This window comes from Abramis brama, assembly GCF_963993115.1.
Source record: "Abramis brama genome assembly, chromosome: 7".
NCBI classification, from domain to species: domain Eukaryota; kingdom Metazoa; phylum Chordata; class Actinopteri; order Cypriniformes; family Leuciscidae; genus Abramis; species Abramis brama.
In genome coordinates, this window is record NC_139969.1 from 14,027,339 (window position 1) to 14,052,316 (window position 24,978).

The 24,978-nt window shown below is 36.8% G+C and overlaps 2 protein-coding genes across 3 annotated transcripts; both read right to left on the reverse strand.

Annotated features, from left to right (window-relative positions):
• Positions 1-922: 922 nt before the first annotated feature.
• Positions 923-8,512, reverse strand: samd7 (sterile alpha motif domain containing 7). 2 transcript variants are annotated; one of them, XM_084120051.1, is made up of 11 exons: positions 8,343-8,512; positions 7,941-8,059; positions 5,910-5,982; positions 5,016-5,132; positions 4,755-4,878; positions 3,771-3,895; positions 3,604-3,682; positions 2,798-3,486; positions 2,279-2,391; positions 2,083-2,193; positions 923-1,532 (listed from the first exon to the last, which is right to left on the reverse strand). In XM_084120051.1, the coding sequence occupies exons 4-11, from the start codon at positions 5,116-5,118 to the stop codon at positions 1,296-1,298; spliced, it is 1,581 nt and encodes a 526-aa protein (XP_083976177.1). In that variant the 5' UTR covers positions 5,119-5,132; positions 5,910-5,982; positions 7,941-8,059; positions 8,343-8,512; the 3' UTR covers positions 923-1,295. The 2 variants fall into 2 exon arrangements, with proteins under 2 accessions (XP_083976177.1, XP_083976176.1); XM_084120050.1 differs by having other exon boundaries at positions 8,238-8,509.
• A 7,730-nt stretch (positions 8,513-16,242) lies between these two features.
• On the reverse strand, positions 16,243-17,932 carry LOC311086260 (apolipoprotein D-like). Its single transcript, XM_084119053.1, has 5 exons — positions 17,873-17,932; positions 17,645-17,779; positions 17,084-17,202; positions 16,798-16,886; positions 16,243-16,707 (listed from the first exon to the last, which is right to left on the reverse strand). The coding sequence occupies exons 2-5, from the start codon at positions 17,762-17,764 to the stop codon at positions 16,466-16,468; spliced, it is 570 nt and encodes a 189-aa protein (XP_083975179.1). The 5' UTR covers positions 17,765-17,779; positions 17,873-17,932; the 3' UTR covers positions 16,243-16,465.
• Between the last annotated feature and the right edge of the window lie 7,046 nt (positions 17,933-24,978).

Here is a 24,978-nt window from a genome sequence, read left to right on the forward strand (position 1 = left end):
AGAAACATTTTAACCAGGGTTGTTACTAGTTAACTAAACCTTAAATAAAATGACTGTTGTTAACTAAAATAAATAATATAATAGGCCTAAAAAAAAAAAAAGAAAAAAAAAAAAAAAGAATATATATATAGCCTATATACTGTATATATATATTTTTTTTTAATTAACAATTAAATAATTGTTATAAATTATACAATTAAAATACATTTATGTATTAGCTTGTTTTATTTAAGCTAGCTGCCGAGGCAACATTTCTCATTTTCATTTAGTTTAACTTAATTAAAAAAATTATAAAAACTGATGAAAAAACAACAACAAAATGACTATAACTTTAACTAAACTTAAAAAGAAAATGGAAAATATAGCCTACAAAATATATATATATATATTTTTAAATATTACTAAAAACTATATAGTAGGCTATATCAGTTATCCTAAAATAAAACAAAAATTTGGAACCAACAACACAGAGAGAAAGACAATAAATAACTCCACCATTTTCTTCAGTTTTTGCAAATACTATTGTGTTGACTGCATTAATAAATCTTTCAACCATTCAGCTGTGTTAAGCTAGGCCTATTGTAAGAATAACAATATATATATATATATATATATATATATATAAGAATATTGTTATTCTTACAATATATATATATATATAATTTAAAAAAATTGTTAAAAATGTTAAAACAACAACATAAGTAACAGCTTAATTAAGGCTACATTGGATTTTATGTTTATTTCTAGAAAATATAAAAAATCACAAGGGATTTAGACTAGATTCAGTCATATCATAAATCATATATTTTCATTTGTTGAAAAAGAAAAGAATAGTAAAGATTTTGTGAATTTTTTGTGTGGAAAATTCTGTATTTAAATCTTTTAAAAAAAAATTGACATACCAATTTAACCAAACAAAGACCAAAGGAATAATTTTTTTTTTTATTAACTTCACAGCAAACAACACACAACAATAGAGAATAATTCAAGTTTGAAGTAAAAACCAAAATACAATTTTACAATAAAAAATAATAAGGACAAAATATTTTAATTGATTTGCTAATTTATTACAAAATATACATAATATACGTAGAAAAACCCAACATTCAACAGTCTAAGTCTGTTGGAGCACATTTTGAACCTATGTATTACACAGATCATTATATATTTGTGATTTAAAAATATATGTGATCAGTATATTCACTATGTCAGTTTCTGTCTACCTTATGCATTTGGTGTCAAAACAGTAAAGAATTTTGAGGTGGAATAAAAAGAAGTCCAATAGTTGTGCTCTTTCAGGTGGTCTCACTCATCTGGGTCGGTGAAGGATTATCAGCTTCACTGACGGGCTCCGTAGATTTAAGGGCCTCTGTGTCTCTGGGGCTGCTGAGAAGCTCCACGCTGTTGCAGTTGAGGGGGGAGCTGATGTCTGATGATCTGTCCCCACTTTTCTCAGGTGGAGGCTGCAGGCCAGAGACAGGCAGGGGCAAGTTCATCATGTTGTAGAACATGCTACCCATCCGTCGGGACAACTAAAAAGAGAGTAGAATAACCTAGTGAGTAAAAAGGGTAATTCTTTAAAAATCTTTAACCTTTTGAAGATCAAGGACCCATTGGAGGATAGAAAGAATCCTTAAATACACCATGACATCAGAATTGACAATTCTTTTTTATGGAATATTGCAGTGTTTATTATAAATGATTTTATCCGTGCACATGATTATTTTAAAAAACTCTGTGCGACCTCATAATCTTTCATCAAAATAACTCCCCCTCCCTCTTGCGGCAACATCTCTTCTCTGATGACGTTCACTGGCATGAGGGCGGGACAACCTGTCACTCACATGAGATCGACCAATAGCAAACGACAACAAAAGCAAGTCCCGCCCTACATTTGTTCTTGCTTGAGAAGCCTTTTTACTCAGATATATACAACAGGAAAGAAAAGATTATTGCAGCTTCTGTTTGATTTTAAAATATATTTAATTTTCTTAATTCTAACTTAATTTAATTTTAATGATTAACCTGCTTATTGGGATATTATATGTAGAGAATCTTGTCCTTTTAAAACATTGTAAATACCTGTGATCGTATCTTGAGCGCCGGCCCAAGCTTTAACCTAAGTGTATCCAGGAGATGCTCCTCTGTAAGAAGAGGTAACGTCTCTCCGTCAATCATGTGGTCTTTGAATGTCTGAAGTGGATGACACACAAAAGAATAAGATTGAAAAACAGCTTTAAAATTATAATTACATTTTGTCATTTTACATTTCTATTACCTGTGCATATTCAGCGCAGCTTGGTATTTCACTGATAAAGTTGAAGACGTCATCAACTGTCCATTTGCGAATATCAGACATCTCTTCTCCATTAAGAAACATATTAGGAGGACCTAGTTGAAAACAAAACAAATTAATAGGTAGCATTGACTATAATGTGTCATCATCATCTTAATATTTCTTAAGAGAAATGTATATTGGCTCACAAAACATGCCCAACAAACAGCCAATCATATACTGACTATAAAAATGTTTTCTTTAATTGAAATAAAGCTAAAAATAAAATATAAATATTAGATGAAAAACAAAACTTTATTAAGAAACCCTGAAAGTTAGAAATGTTGCCTTTGCATAACTGAAATAAATAGTTAGTTAAAAAGATGAAGTTGAAGTACTAAAATGACTCAAACTAAAAAAAATAAATAAAAAAAAAGCACGTTACAAAATTAAAACTTTATCTAAAATGAAAATGAAATGATAAAAATATAAGCTAATTTAAATTAAATAATAAAAACACACCAAGTGGTAGAAGTCCATTTCCTGGCACGGGGAGCATGTAGGGCATCCCTGTGAGAGGGCCGGCGGCAGATGGGTACAGAAACTTTTCTTGGAAAGCCGAGCAAGGGTTGGAAATGTCTTTTTCACTGTTGCCGACATTGCAGTTGTTGACTTCTGCACAACCCTCCTGTCCACTAATACATGCCTTGCGAATCCCTGGCTCTCCTTCCTTAAAACTTTTCCTACTGCTGGCTGAAGACAGCTCTGTTTCTACTTTGGTTTGGTGTGGTTTGCTGCTGGTGTCCTCACTGCTCATTTCACCTTTCCCTTCAGCTTCCTTCTCCTCCCCCGATGCAGCTCCTGGACTTTGCTCGATGTTCTTCTCTTCTGATTGGCCTTTAGGGAGAGTGATGTTGCTGTCTGAGCTCTTATGATTGGTGGTCCTCCTGCCTGTCCTGCGTCCTCGCTCCCTTTGCAGTGTGCTGATCTGTGGGTAAGGGCTTGACATGAGGAGACTGTTAGCATGCAGGTCTTCAAGTGTGGTGCGGTGGACGAATACATCATGACCATCCGGGAGTCGCTGGCGGCCCCTGAAGGCCATTGGATTGGGTTGGATGCCCTGGTACATCATGGGATTCTCCATACCAATAAGACCCTTTTGGTGGGCGTTCTCCAACTCTTTTTGATGCAGGATAGCATTCATCTCCATCCTCATTGAAAAAAAAGAAAAAGAAAAAACTTATTACATTTGTTAATAGCTTTGTATTGTATTCATATTTTTTACTCCAATATTGTTTTACATAGCAGGCAAATACACAGACATTTACCTGGCTATGTTCTGTTTGTGAATTAACTCTTGTCGCCTGGCAACCGTCTCCATGGTTTCAGTTGGAAGGAAGCTGTAACCTGGAAATTAATCAAATTAATAAAATTAGTTTGTTCAGTGAGCTTCCCCTATTCTCTAAAATGAACCTGTATATTATTCCATTCCAACCTGTGCCAGGGAATCCCCTGCCTTGAATAACATTGGAGTTTTGGGGCAGAGGTGGGCCGAGGTGGGCACCCATGTGCATTTGTCTACCATCAGCTGATACCATCTCAGTGGGCTGCACCAGTTCTCTGCAGATAAAGAGGTTTCCTTCATCATTAAAGTCCAGCTTACATCTTGTTTGACTTTATTCTGCTATCTAATATATTTCTACATTGTGTTGTAATTCTATTACTGTAACATTTTATTCTTATGCATGTTCTATTTTTTCTGTATTTCCTGTTCTTTCTATTACCAAGCATGTCCTTCTGTCATACTGTGTGTGGTTGTGTGTGTGTGACAAATTTTTTTTTTATTTAAGTATGTACATTTTTAGTCTAGTTGAAACTGCATAGTTTATTCACTGTATTTTTATCTTACTTTTTTAATCGATTTAATTTTGCACTAACTGCAATTTTATTTTCAATGTAAATATGATCTACTATTATTGTACTTTACATTGCACACATGATTCTTGTACTGTAGTGAGTGTAACCGGTACTCGACCAGCTCGGAGCAGGATTCGAACTAGGGGTCTCTGGCGTGGGAGGCGGGTGCGGTAACAAGGAAGCTAAAGACCTCAGCCCCTTGAGCGCCTCTTGAGGCCAAAGGAAGTAAGATTTACAAGGTCTTACTGGCTTCTGTCCGTTACACTCACCCCCCAAAACTCACTCACGTCTGGGTCACGGCACCAAATGTAACCGGTCCTATTCGACCCACGTGGGATTCGAACCAGAGTCTCTGGCGTGGGAGGCGAGCACGCTAACAAGGAAGCTAAAGACCTCTAGCGTCAGTTGTTGCCTCTTGAGGCCAAAAGAATGAGGTTTACACACAGGTTTCTTACTGGCCTACAGTAATAACTGAAATTGTCCATTAACAATTAAATCTCATTCTTAGTATTAGAGCTTCTCTTTTACTGTCTTGCTAGTTTTAGAGTTCATTCTAACTGACCTCTCCATGAAGCGGGGATCAAACTGCGCTGGAACACCCTGCAGTCTCTGCTGCCCCTGAGCCAAGATCTGTGGAGCCATGGCCATCTGGTTCCTCATCATGAGCTCCTGCCTTTGCCGCAACTCTGTTTCACACGCAGGGTAACAGATGAAGGTGTCAGTAATAGTATTAGTTCTTTCTTAGCCATATTTTTTTCAAGACTGTGATCAGCTCTAGGTAAAGTGTTTCATGGACAGTGCCACTTCCGTGATGAACTCTCACCTCCAGCAGACATTCCATTGATCAGTCGGTACCAGTGTTTCTCATCTATGGCGCCTTGCTCTCCCAGCGCTGATATCTTCCTCAGCTGGTCACGTGGGGTCATGACACTGCTTCCTCCTTGAGTGTAACAAACATACACATTCTCTAATTAAAAAAATCTCTAATAAAAAAAAAACCCCACTGCATTATAGGGACAAAAAACAAACAAAAAAACAACAGAAGTCAATGGGAAATTAAATCTTTTGGTGATCAACATTCTTCAAAATATCTTTTTTTGTGTTCAAAAGAAGAAATAAATGCATACATGTTTGGAACAACATGAGGGTGAGTAAATGATGACAAAAGTTTAATTTTTGATTGACCTATACCTTTTAAGGGATCATTTACCCAAAAATGAATGTTTCTGTCATCATTTACTCACCCTCATGTTGTTCCAAACCTGTATGAGTTTCTTTCTTGTGCTGAACACAAAAGATGATATTTTGAAGAATGTTGGTAAAATATCTTCTTTAGTGTTCAACAGAAGAAAGAAACACATACAGGTTTGGAACAACATGATGACAAAAACATTCATTTTTGGGTAAATGATCCCTTTAATGCACAGACTGTCTGGAACGTATGGAACATTGTGTACTTGGCATGATGTAGTCTAACTATTTACAGTCACTACTGAAATAGCACAGAGACAAATGGCATAGAATTCACACACAACCGATCACAGCGACTCTTCAGGGCTAATAGAGCAATAGTGTTTTTTATTTTCTAACAGTCCTACTAAAGATTTTCTTTTCTTGTCAGGTCAGTGAACGACACGCATTTAAGATTCAATAAAAACATTCCAAGAACTCAAATGTCAATGTTATAAAGGAGATGTGATGTAATAAAGTAGTCTACCTGTTCACCTCTCCTTTGCTTTATCTTCACTCACTCAGGCGTAAGATATTTCCGTAATGTCGCTCCTTTCAGTCTGATATTGAGAAAGCAGATAGAGAGGGAAAATGATAGGCTGTAACAAATTTGTGAACACTTTTGTTCCTCAGTAGTTTGAGATTTCCAGTTAAAGTTATTAGCTTGTTTAGTGTAACAAGTAGTTGCGATTTGCCCCTATTATTTCCTGTGTAGTCTAACTTTTAACTTTCTGTGCATTATATTATATTATATTATATTATATTATATTATATTATATTATATTATATTATATTATATTATATTATATTATATTATATTATATTATTTTATATTAGCCTATATTATGATGATTGTCATGTAGGCTTATTGTCTATTTCTCAACCTGCAAGATTTTCTTTACTGGAATAATAACATGGTCTAGATAATTAGATCTATACAGATCTTTATTACTGGATAATTCTCCTGTGCTCTGCTTGGGACTGCCTCTGTGCGTATTACCCGTTATGAGGAGCCGTTCTAATCTGAGTCCACTAATCCTCCTGTTAGTCCAGCAGTCTGCCTGCTACATCTGCTGACCTGCATGCGTGCGGTACGCTTTTCAGCCAACCCCCAAACTACCTTCAGGGCCCCTATTCCCCCCTCAGATCCTATTAGCTAAGTCCTGACTATACAGCATTTTAAAGGGATGTGTTGGAGGTAATCCCAGAGTTTAGAGTTTTACCCTCAGCAAACCTTGCCTGTAAGCATACCGGACAATACACCCTAAGTGCTAAGCCTATTAGCCTCCATTAGCCCCAGAGATGTCCTAAAAACACCTTGGGGATAAATCTGGGATACAATCGGTTTATGTGTTAAATGTGGTGCAGGCAGACACTCCGTCAACTGTGTTAAGACCCTCCCTGATACACAGAAGAGTCTGTTTATTATAGAATGAAAGAATGATATTTATTATCTATGAACATATTTCTATAGATCATTTTTAAAATACTTTTTCAAAATTCATTTGATAACTTTTATCAAAATGTATCTGTCAATATATTTTCAAATAATACCCAAACATATTAATTCATATCATTTGAAAATTCATAGACTGATGTTGATAAACACATGATTTTTTTGGACAAACAATGTTCTTCATATAAATATGACCCCCTTTTGGAATAAATAAATACATTATTCCATCACTTGTCACACATGCGACAAGTGATGCCATATCCAAGTCACAGACTTGTAATGGATGGATTTGCTTGAGACTAATCTCATTAAAGGAATAAATTAAGGGAAAACTGCTGACGACTTAAATCAAGCCTTGCATTTGGGTAGGTCATAGAGTAGAGTAGATAATAATCATCTGGTCTAATGTACTTCCTTTGTACGGTAAGGGCACACAATAATTCCAATGGTACACATCCAAGTCCAAGACAGTTATTAACAGAAGTGACAATGATACGAACACTACCAACTACCTTGTTCTTGATCACTTCTTTGGCACATAACAAACAGTTCAATTTAATATTAACATTTAAAGGAATAAAGATGGTTAAAATTAATTGCATGTTCTAGTCAAGTCAACTCAAGTCAAGTCACCCTTTATACATTACAGATAGTTTTAAAGAAGCTTTACAGTGATAAACAGGAAAATAATTCAGTGAATCAAACAGAATTAAATTCTGCTGTAAAGCAGCTCTAAAAAGACAACAGTGTCATTATATCAACTGAAATCAGTTCAGTGTTGATTTAAAGTTAATCAGTTATTATGAAATGAGTTCAATTCAGCTATAAAGCACAGCTCTGCAGAAAAAAAAGTGATGCCATCATATACTGATGACATTCTATACTGTGCAATGACAATGTTGCACACCATTGCAATGGTTCTACAGTGAACATGAACATGTTTTAAATCCAGTCTAAATCATTAACCTTACATTACAGGTTAAAAATATACAACAAAAACTAGAAAAACACCAAATGGAAGGAAAAGTGAAGCCATAAAGACAGATGAGACATTAGACTCACCTCTGAATGTTGGCCAGAGAAATGGGAATCTGTCCAGGTTCTTCTTAGTCAGGAAGTGAATATCAATACATTCATTCCAAACAAGAAAAATGATTCCAAAATGAGTATGAGACCCGAAGCTGCAACAAAAAAGGAAGGAGGTCAACAACTCTCAGGACTGTCAAGTCTTCAGTCCTGCCGCAGGTGCCTTGGCCAACAAGTGCCAGCTCCTTGTCTTAACTAAAAAAGACCTTTAATTACAGATTCATGTTATCTCTATTAGCTTGGCTTTATCTGCCTGCTTAAGCCCCCCCTTACCTGACATCACTATGATCTCTCGTCCAACTGCATGCAGGACACTCTGCTGAAATGTAATTAAGAGCACTGCCTAAGCACAGTGGCTAAACCTCTTTCAACATTTACCTCAGTAATCCCCTGTTAGCACTTTAAGACAGAGGGTAAGACACCTAAACGCTCAGCTTCCTTTTCCATGGAAAAGACAGTCAATTGAAACCAAGCAGGATGTGCATGTGCCTTTCAAGTGCAACTCATAGAAGTCATTCTCGTTGTGTTAATCAGAGACTATATCTGGTTGCATTAATTGGGCGCCTGCCCTCCTGACTATGTTGTGGATGATCATGTGCTCAGACTTGTTAATCTGACAGTTTGTGCTCACCACCTGCATACAGCATCGTCTGCAGTTCCCAGACTTATATTTTTTAACACTGAGAGGATCAGGGAGAATTAGTACAGGGATAGGTGTGCACACAATTGGGCGGCATATGAGCGTTTAGCTGGAAAACAGATTCTTGGGAGACGCAGAGATTGGCGGCAAGTGTTCATCTCCCGTGGGGATAAGCTGACAGAGGGCTAATAAAGCTGTTTTGCTGATTATTATAAAGGGCCCCACACACCACCTCCTGTGCAGAGCTTTGTAAGAAATGAGTAAACAAATGCTTGTAAAACCGTAGGAATCTCAAGTGCTTTTTGATGACATTACTACTATAGTATTTCATCAAATAGCATTTGAACTTGAGGCCTTGAAAATTACAATATACAATTTAAAAAAAAAGATTTGGGGTCAGAAATTGATACATTTATTCAGTAAAGACATTTATAATGTTATAACGATTTCTGTTTCAAATAAAGGCTGTTCTTTTGAACTTTCTGTTCATTAAAGATTCCTGAATAAACAATATGACAGTTTCCACAAAAGTATTAAGCAGCACAACTGCCTTATTTTTGTTTCTGAAAATCTTTCTTGAGCATCAAATCAGCATATTAGAATGATTTCATCATGTGATGAAGACTGGAGTAATGATGCTGAAAATTCAGTTTGTTTTTCGTCAGAATAAATTACATTTTTAAATATTTTAAACTGTAATTATATTTCACAATATTACTGTTTTTTTATTTTATAAATATATAAATTTATTTTTTTAAATAAATGCAGACTTGGTGATCATAAGCATTTAAATTAAAACATCTTACTGACAAAAAGCTAAAATTATTTGAAGTTGACAATTATGCAGTTCTGTGTAATATTATTTATAAAATATTTTTTGACAGTCTAAATTCAACACAAAAATCTGATTTTTTTCACACAAAAATACAAATTAAATCTTATTAATCCGAATTAAAAAATATATACCGTATTTTCCGGACTATAAGTCGCTCCGGAGTATAAGTCGCATCAGTCAAAAAATGCGTCATGAAGAGGAAAAAAACATATATAAGTCGCACTGGAGTATAAGTCGCATTTATTTAGAAATTTATTTCACAAAATCCAAGACCAAGAACATACATTTAATCTGGAAAGGCAAGTTATTTAACTACACAGTAGCACACAGAACAACAGGCTGAGTAGGTGTCCGGTGTGTTAACGCAACACATTAACAGTTATTCAGCTACACAATAGCATAAAGAACATATACCTGGGAGGCTGAATAGGCTAAATTAACATAAGCCAGGGAGTCCAACAAGCAAGTTACCAGTAAACAAGTTCAACAAGCTCCCGCGATCTCATTCCACATCACTGAATCCATTAAATTTTCTTCATATGGTGTCGCTTCTGAATAACTCCGCCAACTAGAGCGCCCTCTCGCGGCTGTAGACGGTAATGTTTTATCTTGGTTCATCTCAGTCTGAATTAATTTTGATATATAAGTCGCACCTGAATATAAGTCGCAGGGCCAGCCAAACTATGAAAAAAAGTGCGACTTATAGTCCGGAAAATACGGTATATTTTGTACAAGTCATTCACACAGGTTTGACTAAACACTCATCATTGTTCTACAAACAATATCTACAATACAATTCTGAACCATACATAGAATACATGAACATAGATCTATTAGTAGCATTTTTACACTTTTGTCTCGTTGGATCAAAGTAAAAAATAAATAAAAAATGGTTACAAGTAATCGATTTACTTTTTCTCAACTGAATTTTTTGTTTGTTTGACCAAATCAAATTTCTAGTCAGTTGAAACTAAAAATACTCTTTGAACCAAAGATGTTTTTTTTTTTTTTTTTTTACATGATTACATCACAAATTATCACAACCTTTTTCGATTAAATTTTTACATTGTTTTAAATCAAAAATCCAAATAACTACACACCAATATGGCATAAATTAAACAATATCTTCACCTTAAGAATTAGTGATTTTACTGTGTGAAATGTCACTGAATTACTGTTTGGAAAAAGGTGCATGTTTCCCCCTTTTTGAATCTACTCAAAACTGAGTCAGATGATTTGCAGTGTGGACTGCAATGAATCATAGTTTGGTGTGCTTGAATAACAAACGTAACACTCAACACACAACATAATTCAGACATCAGCCGTTCTTGATGGTTATCATTTGAGTGTTTGCTGAGATGCACGATTAGACGAAAACATTGCACATGTTGTGGACTCATATCAGCCAAAAAAGAGAGAATCACGAATAAAGTGCTTAGACTTCGAGAGAGCAGAGTATTAACACATGTAAACCACTAATTTAAGAATCTATGAGGAGTAAGCTTTTTAAGAGGGATTTCTGCCCTGCCTGTTTGTGCACTGTATTATAGAGTCACAGTGAGGCAAAGGGATAATGTGGGGTTTAACCCCAAAACAACTCTGTTTGTGAAGTCCGAATTATGCTAAAGGATAAGGGAACTCTCCATTGAAATTAAACAGATAAATAAACAGACATAAACAAACACAAAGTGTAACCACAATGACCACGAATACATGCCAAATACAAAAGACCTGTGACCTCTGCCCCCTAAAGGACATACCGTTATTAGCATACTGTACATAGACCTGCAGTATGAACTAAGACGGCTTTTTAGACGGCGTTTAGTTTCATAATACATTATTTTCATAATTCTTTACACAGTAAAGTAGACATGTAAACTCTGCAACTACACTTAAAAAAATGCTGGGTTGTTTAATATGGATATTTATTTATTTCAATTTTAAACCCAACGAAATGGGTTTGTTGGTTGAAACAACCCAACATTTTAAATAATCTTTGCAGCCACTGGGAATCAAGACATCACAAAAAAGAAGTTTTGGAGAAAACACATTTTCTCAGGTAAAATCTTTTATTTGATTCTAATTTATTTATTTATTAAACTAAAGGGCATTTTGGTTGGATTTGGGTCAGTGTATTTTTTTGTTCAGATTTATCAAGTCTATCTATGATATATACATATCAATCATAAATTCAGATATTAATATTTGAGGACCTTCTGTCCGCCAAAATCAAATGTGTGGTGACCAATGTGCAACAGGACAGCGGTGGAACAAAGATGTTGATCCAGGAATATGTGGTACTTGGTGAAATCACGTTCACCCACATATAATAAAACAAAACACAACATAAGTCCAGGCCTGTTCCTCTCTCGCTCTTCACTGTCGTCGCTCCACCTTGTATGCTTCCGCTCCTCCGTGAGAGATACGAGACCAGTTCGTCGCGCAGGTGTCGCTCATCAGTAATCACGCCACCGGCCTCGCGCCGTTCTCTCAGGGCCCTCTGCCTCGTCCTGCTCGCCACAAGCCTATTCTCTCAGTTTCACCTGAATGGATATAAACTCCAAAAAGTAGTTTTAGCAGTTTTAGTCAAAATCATTTGTTACATTATTGTGTAAAAGTAATAGAGAAGGAGGACATTCAAACCTCATCTTACCTGTGATCTTGGGTGTGATCTTGATTCTTGAAGGATATATAATCCATGCTATGGCAGTAAACCCTGCCCCCTGGACTATTGATTTTCTTGTGGAAGTTTGGGGCTCTTCACATCTGTTCATACAGGGGGCTTGTTTCACACAAAGGTCATTCAAACAAACCTTGATCCTTTCATTCTCTAATAAGGGGAATGCCACACAATTGTAGTTCTCAAGAAGAGCTGGTTATATACATTTTTATCACATCCAACTGACATTGAAGAATGAACAGATAAATGACACCTAGTTCTCAATAATTGTCATAAAACATTGCTCTGAACATTGTGTAATTGAACATTACATAAAAAGTTATTCTTTTTGGCATGCATCCCGAAAGTTTTCTCGTTAAATGCCCTTTTCCCTTCCTTTGAGCCCAACTAAAAATTACAAAGACGATTTGTAAGATTATAGAAATATGGTCATAAATGTGACCGTATAGAAAAGATCATATGTCTTCATATAATTTAAAATAAGAACAATTCATAAATTGATTTTATCTATGCAAATTATTTGATTGCAAAGACTGAATAATGTATGTTTGATGTTAGTTTATTTTAGTGTTATTGTGCAATATAGAGAAATGTGCTATGGTCAGTGGGGTACAGCTGCTGAAAGCCACTGTATCAACTTGACCTGCTGTAGAATCATATTGTCTCGATTGCCGTTAAAGCCTAGACATTTGGGATGAACAACTTCATCTAATACCACAATTAGTAACTGCATAGTTGACTAAGAGTATGAGTGAATGAGTGAGTTACTCCCTTACTGACTGAGTGAATGTTATTTGTTTGCTTTTACAGTGAGCTGGTTTTTAATAGTTCAACATTTTTTGTAATTTAAAACTGTTGTTCAGAATTTTAGAGTATTTAGAGTAATTTTTAGCTATTACTAATTTGAACTTTTAATCTTAATTGGTCAGTGATTTACTGATGAACTGTGGGTTATCAGTTACAGAATATTGAGAACAGGCGCGCTCAACTCCCAAATCATTTATGGGTGCGAGTAGTAAAAAAGTTATCAAAAATAAAGATGAAAAACCGCACTCTCAAGGTATAATTTCATAAATTTATTGTAACCGTGTCCACACAGACACGTTTCAGCCTAAGCCATCATCAGTGTGTACTGTGAAACACAGAAAAGATTGTTTAAAAAAAAAAAATAATAATAATATTTTTGTATTTTTCTATTTTTTATTTATTTATTTATTTTTTGGTAATTGTTCATAAGGGTCACATGTGAACATTATCTATGGCCGGTTGTGTTGTGTTATTCCTTGTGTTTCCACAATGTTGGTAACTTGATGCACCTGATGGTTCTGATGATTTGAGGAATGAGGTTCACCTGTGATGTTTTTAAAAAAAACAATCTTTTCGGTGTTTCACAGTACACACTGATGATGGCTTAGGCCGAAACACGTCTGTGTGGACATGGTTACAATAAATTTATGAAATTATACCTTGAGAGTGCGGTTTTTCATCTTTATTTTTTATCAGTTACAGAACAGGAAAAAAGAGAAGAGTTTAAGTAAAATTATTTTTAATATCCAGTAATGCAAACTACTCGGGTTTTTGTCAGATTTCGCATATTTGAAGTGGAGATGTGGAGACATGTAAGTTAAATAACTGAATGTGACAAGACAAGAAACATTAACGGAGCCGTTTTCGACATAGGCCTAGGCATGCAAATGAGTAAGCGTGATATTAAAAGTGTGAATAATTCAAATTGATTACAATAAATTCTAGTTCCCTTTCGAAACGGTCTAACATATTGCGTGAATCAAGCTTTGGACCTCCATTTTCTCAGAATTCTAAAGCCTGATTTGTTAACGTTTGCCTATGATATTTCAGCCTTCTATCCAGCCTGAAACCATTCGGAGTTTGAAAAGCAAAAACAGACATTATTTTACCAAAATCATCAAGTTACAATATCCTCAGATTTTCTGTGAGCAGAACAGGTTTGGTGAAGGAAAAGGAGAAAAGTTCCATCGCCTCAAGGTGGACCATCGCTGTGTCACAGCTGTGGCTCCTCGGAAGGACCCTCGCCTATATTGGGCAAGCGTCCAATTGGGACTGAATTCCAGAAGGAAGGTTGTCACGACAGATGCCTCCAACTCGAGTTGGGGAACTCTGTGCGAGGGCAGACCGGAGTTCGGCTCCTGGTCCAGCCTGGAGCAACGCCTGCATATCAACTGCCTCGAAATGATGGCGGTTTTCTGGCTCTCAAAATCTTCCTGCCAGCCCTAGCACCACGTCCTCGTCTGTTCAGACAACATGGCGGTGGTGGTCTTCATAAATTGCCAGGGCGGCCTCAGGTCGTGGTCTCTTTACAAAATGGCTTTACACAGTGAAACCTGGGCTCCCTGAGGGCAGTGCACGTTGCCAGTCTGGACTGTGTTTTAGGCTCCAGCCTTGTGGCCTGAGCCTCGTAATTAGCCTATGTTTCCTAGGGTCCTCGTATTGGCTCCCTTAGACTGGGCTCATAGGACAGCTTTTGTTCTGCGCTTGTACGGCCCTATGGTGTATTGTTCACCAATGGGAGAGACCATTTCAAAAGGGAACGCTCCAGTTACTATTGTAACTTTGGTTCCCTGAGATAACGGGAACGAGCGTGCTCTACAGCTGCATGCGAGTCAACGCTGCCGCTTCTCAGTCGAATCGGGATTTTTTTCTGAGAAAACGGTGATTCACTCAATGCTCGTTCCCATTATCTCAGGGAAATGTTAGTAACCGGAGCGTTCATTTACTGTTATTCTTAATGTGTATTTTGCTATTTGCCCTACTTTTTAAATGCAACCATATGTAAACTTTATTGTGTAATCTTTTTCATGAAAGAAGTGCCTTTGGCTTCATGATGTCAAATCTTGATACCAATGGATAAAGAACTTCTGTAAATAAAGCAGTGAGACCCTTTTTTCAAGAGCCTGTCCCACAGTTTAATAATATTATATAGAGACTTTATAAAATGATGTTTCTTGTGAAGCACTGCGTGAACTGTGTGGTCAGAGAAAGTCTACCAAAGCAGAGATCCATGTGTCATAGATCCAAGATTATTTTAATGAAAGAAGTGTGTTACATCGCATTCACACAAAGTAATACTGTGAAGAGACATGTGACAAAAAAATACAGAAGCAAGATCTTGTAACTTATACCTGCACAATAAACATGTAAAATGATGCATACTCAGATAAAAATAATAATAAATCATTATAAATAGTTGCTGATCAATACTGATCTGAACAATTTACATTTGCACGTTCATCTCTCCAGGAGATGCCATTATTAGTGATTTTATTTACAGTGATCTGGTCTGTTTTAATTCATATCTATATTTTATGTTCACACACATGTACATTTTAATGTGTTTTTATATTTTGTATGAGGTTTTCTATGAGCTAAGTCAACTGCAGGTAGCAAAAAAAGTTTAAAAAGTTTTTAAAAGAGTGTTGAAGCTCCATGTATTCACAAACATTACCTAACATAACATTTACATATGTTAAGACCAAGGAAGAAATGCTTTTTAATGTTTTTTAGGCTTATTGAGCTCTGCCAACCACAGCTTATTTTCTGTAGGTTATATCTTCTCTGCTGTGCTGCCTCTCTCCATCTCAGCCGGTCAAATCCCTTCACTCATTCCATCGTTCATAGGTGGTTTTGGCATGCCTTTGGACATTGGAGGTGGCCAAGGAAATCTTTGGGGTCTTTTTTTGCTGGCTATTCGCCAATGGACAAGGGTTCGGATTTCGAGATTTCATCAAGCATGGAATCACCGCTGTCCTCAACCATTTTTGCAATAGATGGCACCCATATCTCTCGTCCATTCACAGTGCGCCTGGCACTACAGCGGATCAGCCTTTTAAAAGCTCTTCTGCTCCTGAACTCTTCTCTCTTCTTTTTCAAATTGTATTAATGTCATCTGGATGTCATCATTAAAATTCTTACTTATCTATTGGCAAAATTTTAGAAAGGATGCATTTCTTGCAAGAGTATAGCCTACAAAAATTCTTCAATAGCTAGTTGAATATTGGTTAACTTTATAATGTCAGCTGAAAGGCATAGCAAGTTATTACCTTATTACCGTATTGTTTTGGTCATAAAGCAAACGTTTTACTACTTAACAACAGGTGCATATTATGCAAAGCAAATGCCAAGAATATCTTACAACAAAACCTATAACAAAACAAATGACAAAAGGCAGCATTTTGATATGTTGTCCTTTATTCACATTCTCATGCCACAGACCACTGATTAAGAATATGTTGTGGGAATATTACGAAAAAAAAAAGAAAAAAAAATTAGACCACAACACATCTCACAGTTGCTCATTATTCAAGGCTGTATTAAGGCATGCCGCTGCACAGTCCCGGTGTCTGGTCGGTCTCAGTAAAACCATCAGTACTGATGCCTTGGGATTTGAGGATGTCTAACAGCGCAGAGACGGTCTCCTTGGGAAGTGTGCGTGTCCTGCTCATGATCCATGAAAACTCAGCGTGAAAGAGACCGGCGAAATCAGAGCACGAATAAACCAGGGTGTATTCATCATAATCAGTGGCCAGCACCCAGTAAGGGGCATCAGGAGCATCTGAAAGAGAACATCATGGATGACTCAAATCAAAGATTCATTAATAAAATCAAATTAACCAGCTGAAAAGAATGATTTGTTTAGACTTACTTTCAAAGAAGCTGACTTCAAGTTTGGCAGGCTCCGATGCATCTACAATCTTGGCAGTTCCCTCAATGAAGCTGATAGTGCCATTAGCACTGTGAGGATGTTCAGAGAAAAGATATTAATTTAAGCCATTTCAGAAGAAAGTGCAAAACTCTTTTGAATATTCTGAATATCAGAATCAATTTTATTTGATTTATTATTTTATTTGTAAATATACTTATTATAGTCTGAATATTAACAAATGTATGATATTTTATTTATATCGTACTATTTGCTCATCAATACTTACAGAAGCTCATCATTTCGAACCAGGACAATGCCGTCACTCAGAGTATAAGTGGCCTGGCCGCACTCGCCCAACTGGAACGGGGCTGGAATCTTCATGATCTCATGCCATCTGCCCATGTACTATAAAAGAACAAAATGATAAGTTATTATAAATAAATGATAAAAATATGCTAGATTTTTTCCTGTGATAATACAGGTAATTTTGTGGCTGAAAATGAAGTTTCATATGAACAAATGCTATTGTTTTTGTTATCAATATGGGATTTATTTTATGTTGACAAAGTGGTTCATAATGATGTTCCTGATAATAAAAAAGTAAATATACAGATTAAGAAACATTTACAAAGTAAAAAAAAGAAGATATGATTAAGTCAAGGTAACTTATGTTTTTACATTACTTAAACTCATCAAAATAATATTTTTTGTAAGTTATTTTTTTAAAGTCTGTTTAATGTGATTTAAGTTGAAATGACTTGTACAACCAAGTTAATTATAAAGCCAGCAGCTGAACTTAAGCTTTTAAATAGGTGGAATATTTTACAGTGTATAAGCAAACGTTTACCCTAGCAGGATCAAAGTTTTGCTGAACAGGAGGTTCTGGACATTTTCCAGAGCTGATGGACTGAGCGCTGACCGCCAGCACGGACAGCAAAGTCAGAGACAGAACCTGAAGAGCCTGCATTCTTTCAGCTTGAACCTGAAAAAAAAACAGAAATTCATACTTAATGAGCATAACAAGAAAATGTGAATTAAAGGTTGAATAGTTGCAGACTCAAAGCAATCACCTTACCTGTTTGGACTCAAGAGTGGAAGGTAAAGAACAGTGACAAAGTTTAGTATATATATAGACCGTTACATCTTTTGGTTATATCACAAACTCCACCCTCTTCAACTTAAATAAACACTCATTAGAATAGGTTTGGGGAACCTGGGCATCTGCTCAAACAGATGTTGAAGGTTAAGTAAACACACCTTGAGTTGAACTTCTCAGAAGAAGGTGATCAACAAGTCACAGGCTTTCCACATCTTTGAAACTAAAGCTTTAAAATAAAACTCAAAAGGTTTCTCGAGAATCCATGTGCCGTCAGTATTTTAATGACCAACTATTTTGCTTATTTTACATGATTGTACATTTTAAATAAGAAAAAAAAATAATTAATTTTGTGACAGAACACATTAAAGCTTTAATTTGTGTGAATGTGATAATCTAAATCCCATATCTGTCACGTAAGCAACATTTTAGCCTGAAGAAATGCATTTTAAGCTAAAGACAATCAAAACACTGATATAAAAGGTAGCAATTCATCATTTAAAATGTAATTCTCCAGCACCATCTCTGAATCATTGTGCACATCTGTGATTTACGTTTTCCTGAAGAAACTGCCTGAATCCATCAAGCTTTATAGTTTTACAGTTATGTTGGTTTATGAAAAAGCACTTTGCTTTCAAGTCTGACAACTTTATTCTCATTACTCCATGAATTTGGATTTTATGTTTTGTCACATTGCATCTTGCAACTTTCAGGGTGAATATTGTTTTTCCTTTTCTAGAATTAAATTACACCCTTAATGTTTAAACATTTGGACGTTTTAGTCTGCAATGAAGGTTCGGAACTTTGAAAATAACGGTTTGGTTTGTTACCCATGATATATTTAAATAAAAAATTAATTGGCCAATATATCAATACAACTCAAAAGTTTTTGAGTTCTTCACATAATATCCATGAAGTTATTCAATGTTTTTCCATTCATCCCTTTGTTACAAAACTTGTGTCCTTAATTGGAGGTTGAGTCAACATCATATGTTCTTATCACACTAGTGGTGTTTGTTTGAGTTATCATAAACACCTGTAACATGCAAAACACACAACGCATGAGGTCCTTATGTAAAGACACATGTCTACTGCATACATTTTGGGGAGAAATAGCCTGCACGTGGTTGTTGAATTGCACAACTTGGAAAAAAATAGGCATTGTATTAACCATGCTTGCATATTTTTAGGGCTTGCATTTTTATGGGCTGAAATTCAGCATGGTTGAATTTTTAAGCCTTTCAGCCAATTGGTCAAGCAAATCTGAGCCTGTGACGTCATCAGTAGTTCCCCAGTTCTGTTCAACAAAATAATAACTGTAGGCTACAGGGCAGGTCCTAGATTGGGCTTTCTTCTGTGCAACTTAACGCGTTTCACAGAAATATTTATATCAGAAATATTATATTAATCTGCACCCAGCCGGTTTTATTTAGCAGAGCAGAGTTAAATCTGTGTGGTGCTGCGCTAGACCAATTCAGTCAAGTGTAACGCAGCAGTCATAACTCTTCTTTTAGACAATATACGCTCAGTGTTGTTGGACAAGGGGTGGTCATTGCAAATACTGTAGTAGGCCTAATGCAAAACTGCTGATGGTGATGGGTACCGATGATGCAAAATTAAAATGTTACTGTAACTGTATTCATAGCCGCTAGAGTGAGACAGCGAGATGATTGACTGGAGGATAGCGGAGAAAAAAGCTCAAGATAGCCTAACTTTTGTTAGTAAAAAAATATTTCGCTAAATAAGCGCTACAGATGCTGAATGCCATTAACAAATATCTTTTCTTGATAAATGTGCAGCTGTAATGGATAACACTGGTGTTATCACAATTATTTCCCGACCGGCACATCCCTATTCTTAATGTTAAATACATGTTACAGGCAGTGCTTGAAGTGGGGTAAAAAATGTGCCGGTACTCTCTTGCATTGGCAAGTAATCACGACATTTGAGATTTCTACAGTGAAAAACAAAACTTGGAGATATTGCTGGTACAACAACAATTTATTGATATTTATTAACAAAATAAATGTATTTAAACAAGTCGTGTGTGTGTGTGTGCGCGCGCGTGCGTGCGTGCGTGTGTGTGTGTGAAAACGGAACTACTCCAAGTCTGCAAGTCCAAAAATACATTTATGGTGAGATTACTACATTTTATTTAATTAAATGCATTTATAGTGAGATTATTATATTTTCATGTCATATTCTGTGTTAATTTTGACCACGAACCATGCGCTGTCACTTTAATTCAGCGCGTGCAGCACAGCGAAAATAGACTTGGTGCAGAAATGATCGTTGCACTGCTGTATACGCACCGTTCCTGGAACGCATTGCCGGACCGCATGCGCGTGCAGTGTGAAAGCTCTAACCTGTTAATATGGGTGCGGAAAAAAACTAGATGTACCGCATGGCGGTACAAAATATGACCGCCGCTCAGGCCTGCACTGGCTTTCCACAAAAAGAAATGACGTGGAGCAATTTGGCTGTATTGCGTGTTTATGTATATACCTAAAAAAAGTAGTAGTATGTGCATGTCTGTCTGTGTGTGTGTGTATGTGTGTGTGTTTGTGTATGTGTGTGTCTGTGTGTGTGTGTGTCTGTGCGTGTATGTATGCGTGCGTACATGTGTGTGCGCGTGTGTGTCTGTGCATGTGGATTTGTATGTGTGTGTGTCTGTGCGTGTGGATGTCAGTGTGTGTGCATGCTTGCGTTTGTTTGTATTCCTGCATGTGTGTGTGTGACAGTTAGGGTTGCCAACTTCAGAAAAGGAAAATGCGGGACAATCGTGGTTATTTATAGGAAAATGAGGGACACTCAAAATATTTGTACTGTATCACACAGTGTACGTCATTTCAGTGTCTGCAGTTAAGTTTGTGTTTAAAAGGTTATCAGACATAAACACATTTGTATTGCTTAACCTATTTATGTATTTAATTCTAAAAATAATTTTAATGTCATACATGAAAAAAGTCACATTACAAACAAACCATAGTTCAAAATAACAGCATTTATCTAAAATAGAAAGCTTTTTTAACATTATACACTAGGCTTACAGTTCAAAAGTTTGGGGTTAGTAAGATTATTTTTGGGGGAAAAAAATAAAGAAAGTAATTGCCTACTTTTATTCAGCAAGGATGCATTACATTAATCAAAAGTGACAGTTAAGATAATGTTACAAAAGCTTTCTATGTACTTTCTAAAAGCTTTAAAACATTAATAATAATCAGAAATGTTTTTTGAGCATATTATTCCCTCAGGTAGATTAGGCCGGTGACACACTGGCTGCGTGGCGTGAGCGTGGCGTTTCTGTTGCGTGTCAGCTGCGTGGCGTTTGCGAGGCGTTTTCCATGTCTTTGCACACCAGAAGCGTGTCTGACGCGGCGCTGCTGCTGCTAGGTGACATATGATAAGCCTCATTGGTGATATATTCGACATATGGGGAGAGAGTTGTGGAAGGCCTATACTTCATGTTAAACATAAATATATAGCAGCAAAGACAACGTCGGCAGTGTTGACGTCAAAATAGGCTATAGAATATTTCGTTCTGTACTGACAGACAGTATTTGAAAATCGATAATATTTTTTTAAATTACATTTATATTTGCATTTATGTCAAACCCTAGACACTTTCAAACATCATAATGACATGTATTTATAGGTATTCGTGTCAAATTGACATAGAAACATCTTTTCCTATTCAATTTTGCATGGAAACGCTTCCAAGACGCTTGCGTGTCGCGTGAAAAATAGGCGTCGGTTCTATTTCTAGCATGCACGCGTTTTCCGCGCGGCTCGAGCCGCGCCTGAGACGCGCGTGTCACGCAGGCAGTGTGCAAGCTCTAACCTGTTAACATGGGAGCCGAAATAAAAACGGACACGCCACGCAGCTGAGACGCTTACGCCACGCAGCCAGTGTGTAGCCGGCCTTACATGTTTTCTTGCGTGGCTGGATGTTAGACTCATGAACAATAATCACGTTGTTTGCATTCGCCAAAATTGATTAGCCGAAATCAAAACGTGGACAGTGAAAGGAAATTACCGTTAGCGCGAGACGAGTCCGGCTTGAAGCGGAAGCGACCAGACGGCAGAGGATGTTCGCAAATCAAACAATGATTTGTCTCAAAACAGTGATTAAAAAAAGCTGTGATTGGATGATGACAGGTGTCGGTGATCATTCTCAAGTGTCGTGGTCAGCACTGCTGCTGTTGCTGTTGTATCAGTCAGTGGTTTATCAGCTTGTCAAAAAACGGGACACGGGAGGTCACGCAAGGGACAAATAAATTAGGCCCAAAATGCGGGACGTCCCGCCTAATTCGGGACAGTTGGCAACCTTAGTGACAGTATCATCCTAAACCAGCAACCCTTCGCTCAACACCACCATCTACAGGCCGATGAGTGTACAGTCACTAAATGTGCACATAAATGAATTTATTTTATACCCCCCCATGGATGAAATTCTACGAAACTTAGCATACCCCCAGAGGATGTCAAGTTAATCATACACATGAAATATGGTGCAGTTCTGAACATCTCAACTGTAGATAGGGGCGATTAAAGCAGAATAATATTGCATTTTTATTTTTTATGGGAGGGGTGCAAATCACAAATGAGTGATTATGGGCTAGGTTGATGTGGGCCCTTAAGAGCAACATACCATAAAAATTTCTTCATCCTCTGTGCCACGGTTCAGGTAGTTATTTAGGAAAAACTGCATTTTTTGGGTTTGGGGGGGCCCAGCGCGTGGTGGGAGTGGCCCCCGGGGACCAAACGAAATTTTTCCGTAAAAATCTAGTGGGGCTACATGCCCACCAAATTTCATGTTCCCCGGTGTTTCGGTGTCCCTGGTATCGTTGACGAAAAAATTCAGTAGATGACGGGAAAAAAACACAAAAAACTTTGACAATCGATTATGGGCTAGGTTGATGTGGGCCCTTAAGACCAACATACCATAAAAATTTCTTCACATGTTCCCCGGTGTTTCGGTGTCCCTGGTATCGTTGACGAAAAATTCAGTAGATGACAAAAAAAAAAAAAAAAAAACTTTGACAATCCCTATATGACCGCTTTCGCTAGCTACGCTAGCGGCGGTCATAATAAGCACCGCATACGCATTGCAAACGGAGTATATGTGAAATGGGCGTGACAGACGCTTTTTTGTCAGTGGTAGAGTACCAGCTACATGCGTGAAGTAGCGGTACGCAAGAAAAAGTGCAGGTACGCAGTGGCGGTTCTAGACCATTTCAACTGGGGGGGCCAAGCTGGGGCCAGTTGTACTGTTAGAGGGGCCAGTTACATTTAGACCTTATTGTTGTCATATCATTTTCTGCACTGCACTGTAGGCATTAACAGGCAAAATACCATGTTTACAATCATTCAACAATGTATTTGCATTTCCATTATATTTTTTAGATTTGCATTACATATTCAGAATCAGTCACATTAACTGTATTCTACGATTTTTGTGTTTTTTTGCAAAATAATTCAGCAAATTCATCTAGATTTAAGGCCTTTGCCCTCCTTGACTCAATACTTAGAACACCTAAATTGCTTAATCTGTCATCTGACATTGTGGACCTGAGATAGTTTTCACCAGCTTTAGTGCATACAATATAATATACAATTAAAGTATGCTTATTTTAAATGTATTGTGCAGTAAAAAATACAGGAAAAACCATGATAATATGAAACGCTTCAAAACAGAGCGCACAAAGCGCGTATGCGCATCGCGGGTGCAGCATGATGTGCTCAAAGCAACGTGGAGTCACAGTGTTCAGCGCTGCGCTGCACAAGTGCGCATTTAAAAGTTCACGGCACAAAGCGAAGAAATGTCGAGCGCACAAATCCTAGTTTAGCCTATATCTGTCCAACAGTTTATTGATCATTTGTTTGTTCACATAGTGAAGTTTTAAATTCCAGTTATTGTGCGTTTGATGCCGATTAGTCCTTGTGGTGTGAACAGGCACACGGTAGCGAGTCGTTTTAAAACAGCAACAAACATAAAATACAAATACACAAAATAAAGTCATTTTATGCAAATCCACAGCCTTTTATCTACAGATCAAGCATTATAATGTGAATATATCATATTGGAGAGAGTTTTACCGTGCATCCTGCTGTAACCGGACGAGGCGCGCGCGCTGTTTGAATACTGAATGGAGAATGATTGACAGATGAGGGAAAACGAGTTTCCATAAACTTTAATTTAATGATGTAAATAGACTTCTGTCCCTCACATTAAGCTATGGAATGGCTTCAGATGACTTTGTGAAATTATAATCAGACCCAAGTTTGGCATGCGAGTTACAGAGTAGATGTGCTTCAATTTGATAACAGTTAGACTTAAACTTGCCTCAAAGCTCCTGAACACTGACCTCTCCAATTTCTCCCTCTTGTTTTCCTGTACAGGTACCAGCAGAGCGGGGAATTACTCTCAACCACTGGCCAGAGAGGACGCAGAGACAATGAATTGTTAGTATTTGAAGAAAACACAGGACATGTAATAGTCCAGTCATTTTATGAAAAAAGGTAGGACAAATTGCAACAGAAGCAAATTCAACTGATTTTTGTATCCTGAATATGTCCTGAGTAAGAAAAAAAAAGAAAAGAAAAAAAAAGCCCAGTAGAATTTTAGAAAAAAAAGTTTAGAAAAGACCCAAATATATTCATTATTTTTCTTATGAATAGGGTCATATTTTTAACCTGTATATCACCATGAGAATTACTGAGTTGATTACTTGCATCAAGACAAACAAAAAAATTGGATTTTTTTTTTAATTGTTTGTTAACATGGGCAAACAGTGCATAATCTATGTATGTGCTAATTTGCAAACAGATCTAAACATTGGGTATATCCAGTGGCGGTCTTAACATATAGAGGCATAGGTAGGCGGCTGCTTGGGGCCCCCTACCAGCAGTCGTAGTAGGGGGGCCCCCCAACCAACCTCAAAAAAAAAAAAAAAGCATCTTATCATCATGAACGCTTCAAAAGCATGGTAAATTGTATTAATATCCTTAAGAAATACGTTGAAACGTTGAAGTAGTAGTTAAAATGTCCAGTTCATGCCTTCATGGTTATATGCTCTACACAT

Bases quoted from the DNA above. Each gene is read 5' to 3' on its own strand.
- LOC311086260 (XM_084119053.1), bottom strand. From the start codon at position 17,764: ATGCAGGCTCTTCAGGTTCTGTCTCTGACTTTGCTGTCCGTGCTGGCG. The intron at 17,203-17,644 runs GTAAACGTTTGC...GTTCTTTTATAG, and splicing joins AAAACTTTGATCCTGCTAGG to TACATGGGCAGATGGCATGA. The intron at 16,708-16,797 runs GTAAGTCTAAAC...GTTCTCTTTCAG, and splicing joins TGAAGTCAGCTTCTTTGAAA to ATGCTCCTGATGCCCCTTAC.
- samd7 (XM_084120051.1), bottom strand. From the start codon at position 5,118: ATGACCCCACGTGACCAGCTGAGGAAGATATCAGCGCTGGGAGAGCAA. The intron at 3,683-3,770 runs GTTGGAATGGAA...ATTAATTTCCAG, and splicing joins CAGGGGATTCCCTGGCACAG to GTTACAGCTTCCTTCCAACT. The intron at 3,487-3,603 runs GTAAATGTCTGT...TTTTTCAATGAG, and splicing joins CACAAACAGAACATAGCCAG to GATGGAGATGAATGCTATCC.